The sequence below is a fragment of the Narcine bancroftii genome, chromosome 3, assembly GCF_036971445.1.
Source record: "Narcine bancroftii isolate sNarBan1 chromosome 3, sNarBan1.hap1, whole genome shotgun sequence".
Classification (NCBI taxonomy): Eukaryota; Metazoa; Chordata; class Chondrichthyes; order Torpediniformes; family Narcinidae; genus Narcine; species Narcine bancroftii.
The window spans coordinates 48,254,060-48,267,333 of NC_091471.1; the positions used below are offsets into that span (position 1 = coordinate 48,254,060).

At 43.0% G+C, this 13,274-nt stretch overlaps 2 protein-coding genes across 3 annotated transcripts in view; one reads left to right on the forward strand and one right to left on the reverse strand.

The window, feature by feature from the left end:
* Positions 1–2,427, reverse strand: part of LOC138757147 (uncharacterized) — a 61,305-nt gene extending 58,878 nt beyond the window's left edge. For both annotated transcript variants that reach the window (XR_011353375.1, XM_069924015.1), the window contains exon 1: positions 1,101–2,427. Coding sequence is in view for 1 of the 2 variants with exons in the window: in XM_069924015.1 (XP_069780116.1) it covers positions 1,101–1,928 (828 nt within the window). In the remaining variant the exon portion in view is untranslated. The remainder of the gene's footprint in view (positions 1–1,100) is intronic.
* Positions 1,127–13,274, forward strand: part of malt1 (MALT paracaspase 1) — a 122,959-nt gene continuing 110,811 nt past the window's right edge. Inside the window, exon 1 of the mRNA XM_069924020.1 lies at positions 1,127–2,662. The gene's annotated coding sequence lies outside the window, so the exon portion shown is untranslated. The remainder of the gene's footprint in view (positions 2,663–13,274) is intronic.

Consider the following 13,274-nt stretch of genomic DNA (forward strand, 5'->3'; position numbering starts at 1 on the left):
GCATGTGCATCTTCAAGAGCTGATGTTGAAAACATGGACCCCATACAAGGTCATCAGAGAAGCTGAGACACCAACATTGTCGAGACAGACTCTGGCAATCAGGTGAGGAGGAACAGAATTCACATCCCGCCGCCAAGATGTAATGAAACAGAAAGCTTTAATAGCCGCAAAGCCTACAACACTAATATCAAGCGAGGTATCAAGGAAAGAGGCCCCAACCACTAATACTGAAAGATCAAGACAGCAGTTGTCAGGTGAAGCACAAGCTACGTCGCCTACACGTGGACCAGCAACGGTCGCAGCCAAATCCACAAGATAGTGAAGTGCAATATTGATAAGAACTATGTAAAAAGTTTTGTAAATATGGAAAGAAAGTGATAAAGAACTTTTTCTTTATCTTGAGGGATGTTATATAGTCAGGATAATGTGAACTATTTGTAACCACGTAAGAATACACCCTTTCCACTGTCCTAACTGTGGTGCATCACTGTATAGGTGTGAGAGTGTGTGAACCATTTCCTGAAATGATGGAAGACATCAGTAAGTAAAGGTTCTTTTGTGATTTGAATCTTGCATTATTTAAGAAACAAGTAACTCCAGAGACATTTCCCTACCCAGAATGTTTACAGAATGCGTCAAACAAGCCTTGATCCCTCCGCTCATTCGACAGCCTAATTTCTGTGTTTATGTACTTTGCAACTCAATGAGCTACTTTGAAATGGGAAAAGTCTAAATCCTAATCGAGATGTTACTTCTCTCCATGGACTGATGTGGTGGGAGTGAAGCATGACATAGGAAGTAGGAACAGGAGGAGGTGAAGGAGCTCTTCGCCCTTTGCCAAAGAATTCGATTTGTGAAAGTCTCAAACTTTTCCCCACGTGAACCCGAATCAATCAATATTTGGTCTGGTGATATATCGATTATTCCAAGAGTCGATCCCCACTTTAAGGCCAGGTTTTAGCCGTTCGGATCATTTGAGAACCAAATGCAACAGTCGACAGGGGAAGCAACATGGTAAAGGACAACTCACTCGCTCGGCGAGACGGTCCTTTATTCGACGATGATTCTCCACTCGTTTCGATCGACTGCGAGTGCATTACCTGTGTTCCCATTGGTTCATTCGTGTGCATCTCCGCCAGATGAAAAGCCCTCTCCTCCGAACTTTCGGGGATCCCCGCTCTCTCCACCCGAGACGAGCCGCCTTTTAAACGTGTTTGGGGGGGTCTGCAGTCGGTCGCCCTGAGTCGAGGCGATCGCGAGGCGTTTCTGCCGAGCCCGGGGCCGTCTGCATTGAAGAATGGTCGAGTCTGTCCACCTCGCTCTGCTGGATCGTCCTCCTTTGAGGAAAGTCTCCGCCGAAATTCCTCCTGGAAACCCTCCCCCCTTTCACCCTCAGTTGTTTTGCATTCCTGCACCCTGTCGAAATCGATTCGCCCGCCCGAGAAAACCCTCTCCAGTCGGGCCCGGCCGTGGTTCGCTTCAACGCCCTTGACTGATGTTGGCCACAGGGTCAAAGGATTCCCCTTCCATCGGGCGGAGACCTCGGGCGGGACAGCACTCGCCCGCTCGCTTCCCTTCCCAGGCGCACGGCTCTGCGGCGGGGTCGAGGCGCTTCCTGCCACGGCCGCGGCTTCTGCTTGTGGGCGAGGTGACCCGACCGCGGCCCTCAGCTGGGGGTCGGGGTGGCGGCCCTCGTCCCATTCGGGGTCTTCCCTTCCGGGCGACAGCAACCGAAGAGCGGGAGAATGCAGCGCGAGTCGCCACGCCACGTCGTCCTCGGCGGACAGAACATCAGAACACACCAACAGGTCCAAATAATACTCCTCTTCGGTGCTGGCGGAGCCCGTGGCTCCATCGAGATGCCCGGGGCTGCGCGCTCGGATGACACTTTTGGGAAGAGCCTCCGCGCTCAAGTCGCCGTCAGTCATGAGGGGGGTTTTTTTGACGGGTTCTCTTGGGAAAAGCGGCTCCGGATCAGTCGCCCACCCGCGGGTTGCGGCGCCGGTTTCCCTCTGGAGCGGATTCTCCGCGACCCGGCTCCGGTCTCCCTCTGGAGCGGATTCTCCGCGACCCGGCTCCGGTCTCCCTCTGGAGCGGATTCTCCGCGACCCGGCTCCGGTCTCCCTCTGGAGCGGATTCTCCGCGACCCGGCTCCGGTCTCCCTCTGGAGCGGATTCTCCGCAATCAGGCGCCGGTCTCCCACTGGAGCGGATTCTCCGCGACCCGGCTCCGGTCTCCCACTGGAGCGGATTCTCCGCGACCCGGCTCCGGTCTCCCTCTGGAGCGGATTCTCCGCGACCAGGCGCGGGTCTCCGGGATCTCGCTCAGCTGATGCTCCGTGCCCGTATTTGGGAGGAAGGGAACAGCTGACGGCTCCAGGGCGCCCAAGGCCCGGCTGGGCTCCCCTCTGAGCTTCCAGCCTCCTCCCCACCCCCGCTCCCCCCCGGCCGGTGACCGGGCTCCGTCTTCAGCACGGTCCCGGTGGATTGGAGGGATCGGCAGAGACCTTCTGGCGAGCGCGGCTTCTGCATCATCTGTTGCTTCACCGGAGGATCCGTGACGAACCCGACGCCTATAGTGGAGGAGCAAGCGGCGATCCCCTTGGCGGTGCCTGGCAGATACTTGGGAGACTGCGGCGTCACTTTCTGTCCATCTGAAATAGGTAATAAATCACCCCTGCGGTGGTTGCCGTGGGAATTCCTTGTGGGGAGCCTTGGGGTTGGCCATGCAGTGCGCGCTGCAGGCAGGCCCTGGGGGTCGACTGGAGAGCAGCTTCCAATTCATGGTTTGTTTTCTGATTGTACCTCTGTCTTGCTGCCAAATTAAGAGAATAGATTGTGCACCCAGATGCCCTGTGTAAAATGACCAAATTCGTGTAAGAATCCAAAGGCAACTTCTGCATTTATGCCTCTCGATGCTGGGATAAAAATCTATTTAAGCAGTAAAACCCATCCTGGAAGTCAACAAAATATGAAGATCTTAATATATGGGGAAATTCCATTTCTGCTATCTCAGGTCCTTGTGGGCAAGACCACCCCATATGGACACCAGCAGCCACAGTGACCAGACCTGTGTCTCACTCGTTTGGATAAAGAAGGTTTCTGACTTAGCCTTGATGTAAACCAATGGGTTTAACCAAATAACTTACAAGTCATTGATTAAAAACGATCACTTCGGAGTGGGAAACAGCAATATATCTTGTGTACCTGGAGTAGATATATTAATAGAATCAGAAATGTGATCACCCTTTGAACATTGCAGGGGAGAATTGGTTACCATGGGTAAATATCACTGAAGAAATAACTTTTTAAATTGTTAAAGCATGTAATATTTTGTCAGAAGGAGAGATGGTGGCAGACTCCATTACTTAAGAAAGGATAAATAGTTAAAAACCGATGTTTTGGCAAGAGAGTAGATGGTAAGGATCAATTTTGGATGATCTCTGGTAAAGAGCCAGCAGTGATGGTGGATGTGAGGTGAGACGTGTGTGTTTTACTTTCGTGAGAATGTTGCTCTAATTGTTACAAAGTATTGTAAATTATCAGAGGGGAAGGTGTTGGGTTATGACATTGGATCAGATTTATAGTGCAACGTGGATGCATACTCTGAGCCGGAAGTTGAGGATTGACTTCAGTAAAGGTATATAGGACACAGGTTCAAAGAAAATTTCCCTTTGTTTATGTAAAAAGGGAGCCCAGCTGTTGTTTGAGGGCCACCTTCCTAAAAATGATTGCTCTCATTACAACTGGTGGCAGCTGGTACCGTCAGCAAAAACAACGTGAAAAATACCTTAAATGCAGAGAGAAAGAACAGTGGATCATGGTGACCCCCAATTCTGCTCCATTCCCTCGCGTCCTGACTATCTTTTCAATAGGGCAGGCCTGTGTGTTTACACTCTGTGGAGCTGATAAAGTTGCCTCTGGTGGTCTGATGGACAGCTACAACTCAGAATCAGGCTGGTAAAAAGCAAAGGTGGCTGGGAAAGCCGAAAGCTCAAATTTGTGTGAGTCTTCTGATTTCTGACATGCACTCCCAGAGTGTGACCTTCTTCAGTCCCAAACTCCAGAACCTATGTTGCATTTTGTTTTGTTATTGATGTCAATTTCAAGTTCAATATGTACATGGCTAAAGCCAACAGGTGGTTTATCCAACAAATATGGGACAGGAGTCCATTTATAGCACTTGCCCTGACTGGAAATAAGACACCATTACTAGTCAATATATATTAAAAGGAAGCCAAGCCTGTCTTAGAAATGTTTCATATGCAAAGATGCTTGGAAAAATTCTGGGAATAATATCCAGTCAAAATAATGCAGGGGGTACTTGTGTAATATTCGACCTTCACTTAAGCACCTGACCTTTGCAGATAAAATTAGACTGCAAACAGAATTTGAAAGCATGCACTTTATTCTCTCAAGAGTAGAGCAAGGTGTCTCAGACCCAAGGCCAAAGACAAAAAATTGTACAGTCATTCTCCCCATCATATTAGAGCTAATGCTTTTAAATAACTAGTCAGTTACTCCATTTTCCATGCTGCTTGTCATGGCCCTGTAATTTCTTCAAATCTTCAAGTATGCATGCAACTTCCCTTTTGAATGTTTAAAATTTAGACATACAGCATGGACCCATGCCGCCCACATACCACATTTTGAATGGTGGAAGGAACCCGATGCAGACATGGGCAGAAAGTACAAACTCCTTACAGACAATGCTGGATTCAAACTCGGGTTGCTGATGCTCTTATAGCCTTGCGATAACTTGCCACATTTAGAAATTAAGCGTGCAGCTGTAACAAATGAATGTGCTTCTACAACCTTTTCTAATGTGAACTCCATATCACAACAATTCACAATGCAAAAATAAAGTTTTCAGTCAGTTCAAGCTGTACTGCCAGCCATATTAAATTTAATTTCTGTCTATTATGTCACTGCTATAGTTTGTGCATGTTTACTCAGTTAAATAGTGAGTAGGTTTTGAATATATCTCCTACCCATCTCCAAGGCGAACATTCCTAGCTTCTCCAATCACTCCTTAGAAGAAATCCTTCATTTCAGTAATATTCTAATAAATTGCTTCAGATCTGCTTCACATATTTATGGAATCGTACATTTATACATCACAGAAAAAGGATATTCAATCTAAAGATGTGAGACAATTTCTGAATTTTGAAAACCCTGAAATTAAATGTAGATGTACGTACAGGCTATTTCGGCCCACAAGTCCATGCCGCCAATTTACACTCAATTAACCTACAATCCTGTCATGATAATGAATATGTATGAGATGTACTGGAAGTCATGTGGTATGAGAGAGAGATAAGAGCACAACCAGGAGAACAAAGGAAACTGGAAAATAAAGACACTGGGAAGTTTACCTGATAAAACTTGTGTTCGATGTTTTATTAACTTCACATTTCGGGCCACAAATGTGACATTGGCGATGAGGATGAAAGAAGCTTGAAGAAAATTAAAGACTAAAGAAGATTACAGAGGATTACAGACAACTTCAAGGTGATAAGAATTTTCTCTTTGACTCAGTACTTTTGGAGCTGGAATATTTCCTCATGGCTGGGGCAGACGGTGACTTTCTAACACATAGTGGAATTGCTCATTTTGACCCAACGGGTGATGCAAGCACTGTAAGTGTGAAGTGGAAGGCATGGCTGGAAGAATTTGAACCCTACGCCGACAGTCGTGGCCTATTTCTAGATACCGGTATAGTTGAACAAAAAGCGCAGAGAAGGGCGTTACTTCGTTTCACTGCTGGACCCGCAGTTCGGGAAACATTTAAGACACTTTTGAATACTGGAAGAAAGGATGAGTACCAGAAAGCGGTAGATGCATTAAATGCACACTATGTAGTGACACCGAATGCTACATTTCAACGCCATTTGTTTCGGAGAACGAGACAAGAAGATGGCCAGACAATTGCTCAGTACCTGACGAGACTACACCAGCTAGCTGTTGGATGCAATTACATGCCAGCTGATTTGGACAACCAATTGTTGGATCAAGTCGTACAGCACTGCAGATCAGATAAACTCAGAAGACGTCTACTGGAAAGAGGGAGTGAGTTGGAACACACTGATGCTTTAGCCATTGCTGCTGCATTAGAGGCTGTTGAAGGGCAATTTCATACCATGTCCCTGAAAGACAACTCAAGCCAGCAAATTAAGAGGCTCTCACATCGCCATAATCAGCCAAGATATACGTCGACACAGAACGTGGAGTGTTATCAATGTGGAAACCGAGGTCACTTTGGAAAAGACCCATATTGCCCGGCCAAAGGCAAAGTTTGCTGAAAGTGTGGAGGTAAGGACCACTTTGCAAAGAAGTGCAAAAGCAAGTTCAATGCAGACCAGAAGAGGAAGAATACAACTTCCAAAGGCAAAGCCTGGGGGAAAGGAAAGTATCCTGGAAGGAAAGATACCATTCGCCAGATAGACGGTGACGATGATGATACCCAGGAGGAACAGAGTTGTTACCAATTTACGTTGAATGATGTACATCATGAGAAGGTCCCAGTGATCATTGGTGGAGTGACAGTGCAGGTCATTGTAGACTCAGGCAGTGACAGTAATGTGATTGATCGACATTTATGGGAGAAGTTGAAAAGGAAAAAGATCATCTGTACCTCAAAGAAGTGTTCCAAGAAACTGTATCCATACACAGCAACCAAGCCATTGCAGACCATTGGATGTTTTACTGCAACTGTTGAAGCTGGAAATAAGTAGACCGAAGCAGAGTTTATGGTCATAGAAGAGAGGGGAGAACCATTGCTGAGTAGAAGCACAACGCAAGACCTGGCAATACTTCATATTGGAACTTGTGTCAGTTCAATTCAGTCATATGAGGATATGAAGCAAGAATTCCCCACAGTCTTCCAAGGAGTAGGAAAGCTGAAAGGTCGACAATTGAAGCTAGCAGTAGATGAAACGGTCAAACCCAAGGCACAACCAATGCGCCGAACTCCGTTTGGACTTCGTGGGAAAGTCGAAGCCAAAATTAAAGAATTGATCGAACAAGACATTATTGAACCGGTGGAACATTCGACACAATGGGTCAGTCCCCTAGTGATTGTGCCCAAACCAAAGGGTGACATAAGACTATGTGTTGACATGAGAATGGCCAATGAAGCTATAATTAGAGAACGACACCCTATAGCAACAGTGGAGGAAATACTTCAAGAACTAACTACCAGCAAGGTATTCTCAAAAATTGATCTGAAATGGGGCTATCATCAATTAGAGCTGGATCCAGGTTCCCGAGACATTTGTGACTCACTGTGGATTGTATCGTTACAAGAGACTATCATTTGGAATTAATGCAGCTTCGGAGATTTACCAGTATGAAATCCATCGAGTGATTCAAGGCATTCCTGGAGTTGCCAACATTTCTGACGACATCATAGTCCATGCACCAACGAAGGAAGAGCATGACAAACGGTTGAGGCGTGTACTATCTAGACTACAGGAGGCAGGCCTTACCGTGAATGGAAACAAGTGCCAGTTCGGTGTGTCAGAAATGGACTTCATGGGACACAGACTTACACGGGAAGGACTAAACCCTGCAGAGGCCAAGGTGAAAGCTATTGCAGAGGCACGTGCACCTCAGAACGCAACAGAGGTGAGGAGTTTCCTGGGACTGGTTAATTTTTGTGCAAAGTTCATTCCTAATTTCGCTACAGTGGCAGAACCACTAAGGAAACTAACCAGGAAAGGTGTACCATTTCATTTTGGATCTGAGCAGAAGAAAGCATTCACAGCGCTGAAGCAAAGCCTGACAGATGCAAAAACTCTTGGATATTACGATCCGGCGGCATCAACCAAAGTCATAGCGGATGCCAGCCCAGTTGGTTTAGGAGCCGTGTTGGTCCAGATGCATGATGGAGGACCAAGAATCATTGCCTATGCCAGCAGATCGTTATCAGATGTGGAAAGAAGATACTCTCAGACAGAGAAAGAAGCACTCGGACTTGTATGGGCCTATGCGAGGTTCCATGCATATTTATATGGCATTGAATTTGAACTCATCACAGATCATAAGCCATTAGAGGTGATCTATGCACCTAGATCCAAACCATGTGCCAGAATAGAGAGATGGGTACTCAGACTACAACCCTACAAATATAAAGTAATCCACATTGCAGGGAAAGCAAACATTGCAGATCCGCTGTCCAGACTGGTGAAGGATGGTGGTCCACAATCCAAGTCAGAATTGGGAGCAGAAACAGAGAGCTTTGTACACTTCGTAGCTATTCAGTCGACACCGAAAGCTGTGACTACGAAGGAAGTCGAGAGAGAATTCGAACGTGATCCAGAACTCATGGAAGTAAGAGAATGCATACAGAGTGGACAATGGGACAAGTGTACTCACAAGGCTTACATGCCCATTAGAGACGAACTTTGTTGCATCAGACAGTGTGTATTAAGAGTTGCAGATTGGTGATACCGCAAAGATTGAGACCGAAGATCATATCCTTAGTGCATGAAGGACACCTAGGTATTGTTGGTACCAAGCAAAACCTCAGGACCAAGGTATGGTGGCCAGGTTGTGATAAAGACGCAGAGAAATTTGTTAAAACTTGTCACGGATGTCAAATCACAAGTAGGAGTAATCCGCCAGAACCGATCCGGAGTACGCAACTCCTGACAGGACCATGGATTGACGTAGCTGTTGATTTTCTTGGACCTTTACCGACGGGTGAATCAATTATGGTAGTGATAGATTACTACAGCAGATACTATGAGTACGTGGTGTTGAAGTCCACAACCACTGAAAAAACAATACAAGCGTTAGCAGAGATATTCGCAAGATATGGATTACCTGTTACATTATACTCTGACATTGCCACAATTCATTTCAGAGACATTTGCGGAATACATGAGGACCACAGGTATCCACCATCTTAAAGTAACTCCGAAATGGCCGCAAGACAATGGAGAAGAAGAGAGACAAAATCAGTCCATTGAAAAACGATTGAGGATTGCACACGCAGAAGGACAAAATTGGTGAGAAGCATTGCTATCTTATGTGGCTGTCTATCGAGCAACGCCTCATGCAACCACTGGAAAAAGTCCTGCAGAAGCATTTTTTGGGAGAAAAATCCGCACAAAGATGCCAGAAATAAAGGAAATCCGAGACGACCAGGAGATGAGGGACCAAGATGCTGAAAAGAAAGGTGCAGCAAAGCTGTACACAGATTCGAAACGTGGAGCCAAGTACTCAGACATCATGCCAGGAGATAATGTTCTTGTGAGGCATGAAACTGGTGGTAAGCTAGACACACCTTATTACCATCAACCCTATACTGTCGTATCCAGAAGTGGCAGTATGGTGACAGTCAATAAGAGAAATGTATCAGGTGTAAAAAGGTACCAGTCCAGAGATACATCGAGCGAAGAGGTTGAAAGGCCAATACGAGATGCTGAAACTGAGAGACCTGATGATGTTCCAGAGGCAGTTACCAGCACTCCTGATGAAGTGACTAGAGCACCAGAAACACCCGAAGCCGTGGCGAGCAGTATTTTCGACGCTGAGAGTGAACAACCGAGAAGCGATGACAATATCGCAGGCAGGCCGAAAAGAAACCAGAAAGCGCCCAAACGATGCGAAGACTTTGTGCCATGGTTTTAATAAGAACTTTGGGACAGTTTTTTAATCTTATATCATAAAGTGCATGTATGAGTGCTGTAGGAAGTAAATTTTATATAGTCGAGTTATAGTATTACCATTAGTTATGATGTTTGTAGGTTTCCGAGGGATATTGGTAAGTGAAGGTAAAGTTTATTTCTGATTAAAGGAGGGATGTCATGATAATGAATATGTATGAGATGTACCGGAAGTCACGTGGTATGAGAGAGAGATAAGAGCACAAGCAGGAGAACAAAGGAAACTGAAAAATAAAGACACTAGGAAGTTTACCTGATAAAACTTGTGTTCGATGTTTTATTAACTTCACATTTCGGGCCACAAATGTGATAAAGCCCAGTATGCTTTTGAAAGGGGGATGAAACTGGAACCCCTGGGGAAAACCCACGCAGACACAGGGAGAACGTACAAACTCCTTACAGACAGTTTTGGATTTGAACCCCAGTCCCAATCGTTGGCACTGTAAAGGCATTGCACTAACTACTACGCCAACTGTGCCAGACTAAAATGAACTATAAACTGTAAATGTTGATTACACTCAGCAGGTTGATCAGCATTTGTGGAAATAGAGACATTTCAGGTCACTGACCCTCAATCAGAACTCAGAATAAATGTGGAATCTTAGCACAATTTTGCATGGGAGAAATCCTCGATCACCACTACATTCCTTTTATCTTTCCATAAATTCCATTCCATTCAATAATTAGTGTCAGTGTTAACCAAACTACTTATAATCTTTGTGGACTAATCAACTATATAAGATAATCCAGTCTTCAAAAGCCTCCTCCTTCTTTCTCTGCAACAATGCCATATTTACCCAATTCCAGTGAATGGAATAAAATATTCAGGGATGCGGGTAGATAATAATTTTAATAATTTAAATAATTTATGTAGATTGAATTACCTTTCCTTAAGAAAATTGGACAAGATTTGAATAAGTGAATGGCATTGCCAATAGCATTACTGGGCAGAGTTAATTGTGCTAAAACCGTATCTCTTAAATATTGCCAACAATGTTACCATAGAAGTTTTTTTCAAGAATTGAATAAATATGTCAGAAAGTTACTTTGGAAGGGTATGATATGAAGGTTTTGTTAGATAATTTAACATGGAAATTTGAGTTAGGAGATTTACAGTTTCCAAATTTTAAAAATTATTACAAGGCAGTTCAAATGAGGCTTCTTGCTTCATTTTTTGAAGGAGAGAAGTTGGCATGGATTAAGACAGAAATTGATAAAATAGGAGAGAGAATTCCAGAAGATTTTATATACAAATGGGAATCAAAATTAATATCTAGTGAGAGGAAACACCTTTGTTGAAACATTTGATTAATACCTGGAATAAGATAAACACTGAAATTGGAATGAGGGGAATTGTGTTATCTAAAATGCCTTTGACTCAAAATAGACATTCCATTTACAATGGATAATCAATTTTTAAATATTTGGTCTTGCAAAGGAATTAGACATAGAAGATTGTTATGAAGGAAGGAATTTAATGTCATTTGAGCAATTATAAAATAAGTACGGGATACAAAATAATATACATTTTTTGTTATTACCAGCTAAAAGTCTATTTAAGAGATAAAGTGTGTCCAATAATGTCATTACTGAAATGTAGTGATGTAGAAATGTTAATCTATTATAGAAATATAAAGAAATTTACTTCAGCTATGTACATTTTATTGAAAAAGGGAACTCCTAAGCATGGAATTTGTAGGTCTCGACAGAGATGGGAGTTAGATTTCATTATTAATATTGATGAACAAAACTGGTCAGAGTTATGTTGCAATAGTATGACAAATACAATAAATGTTAGGTATAGATTAGTTCAATATAACCATATAACCATATAACCACTTACAGCACAGAACAGGCCAGTATAATTTCAAACATCCATTATATTTAATGCCGCAGAAATTAAATAGATTGAAGTCAGATTTATCAGATCAATGTTTTAGATGTGGCCAGGAGATAGGCACTTTTTTCATTCTACTTTGTCCTGTCTGAAAGTGAGAGCTTTTTGTATAAATTTGGGAACTTATCTAGTTACAGGAATTAAATTTCTACAACATGCAATGTTGTTTTTATTAGGTAATATTGTAGTGATAAGACCAAAATTGAAATTAAATATATAACAAAAAAAATGTTTTAAGATTATGTTAGCAATAGCAAGATAATGTACAGCAGTAACTTGGAAATTGGCTCCCATCTGGATATGGAGTAATGGAATGCAGAAATGCATAGTTGTATTCCATTCGAGAAGATTATTTACAATTTAAGAAATAAACACGATGTATTTTTGATAACTTGGCACCTGTATTTACAAATTGCAGGTATAAATTTATAGATATTTTCCCTAAACTTTGAGAACCTTGTTAACCTCCTTGGAAGAATTTAAAAAGTAAATGGTTAGAACCGTGTGGTGGACAGTGTCTCCTTGGCAATCAGGCTTTTTCTCTTTTTCTTTATTTCTTTTCTTTCCTTTTTTACTTTTCATCTTTTTCTTTCTATACTTTCATTTGGGGTTTTATTGTAGGGGAGGGAGAGGGGATTGGGGGGGGTTTATATCATCATGTATAATTGAATTGACATTAAATGTTTGATTATTGTATTTTGTACTTTTTATTATTTCATGTTTGGATAAAAAAAAATAAAAACAAAAACAATGCAATACTTGATCTCTATTCAAAGTTCATATTTATTGACAGAGTACAGTCATGTCATCACATACAACCCTAAGATTCCTTTTCCTGCACTCTTGGCAGAATTTCTACTTATTGGGCATGTAATAAAAAAACTACTGAAGAAAAGATGCATATACAAAAATGAGAAATGTAAAGAAACAAAGAAATATAATACAGAGAGTAAATAAATAAACAGATAGGTAATAAATATTCAATAATAAATAATGTGCTAAGTAAGAGTCCTCAAATGAATCTCTGATTTTTCATTGTTTAGGAACCTGATGGTGGAGGAGAAGCAACTGTTCCTAAAGCAGTTGGTACGAGCCTTGTGGCACCTACTCCTCTTTCTTGATGGCAGCAGCAAGAAAGAGCATGTCCTGGGTTTTATCAGATTTATCACCTCCAGACATAGCCCAATAGTTTCCTGGTCAGCGCAACCAAAATTCTATTATTTTCATCATATTACCTCATATTCACTTGTTACCACTCCCCCCCCCCCCACCCCCCATTCTTTCTGATCAATGTCCTTTAAATCTTCTATTCAAAACTACCATCCTGTGCAGTCTGAGTGTTAGCATTTCATGTTTCTTTGGTTCAAGAATCAAGATTCATAGTAATAAAACAGTGTCATATTACATGAAATTCCTTTTTGCCTGCTGCAAGGTAGACAGATTAACCACTGGCAGGAATTGCCTCTGTGCCTTTTAAAGATTTTACAGTCAGTCAGAGAGAAAGAAGCAAAAGGGAGTAACCCCAGAGTCACCGAGGGTTTGTAGATTCACCTCCAGTGTTTCTGTAGCGCCCGTAGCCACGGAGTCCAGTCCAAACCATTGGCAAACCAAGCTTCAAATCTGAATCTCCAACATGGTCAGGAACCCTTCAGCGCCCTCGGCACCTCCTTGCATCCCAGTTCCAATACTTAGCACCTCTCTTGCCAG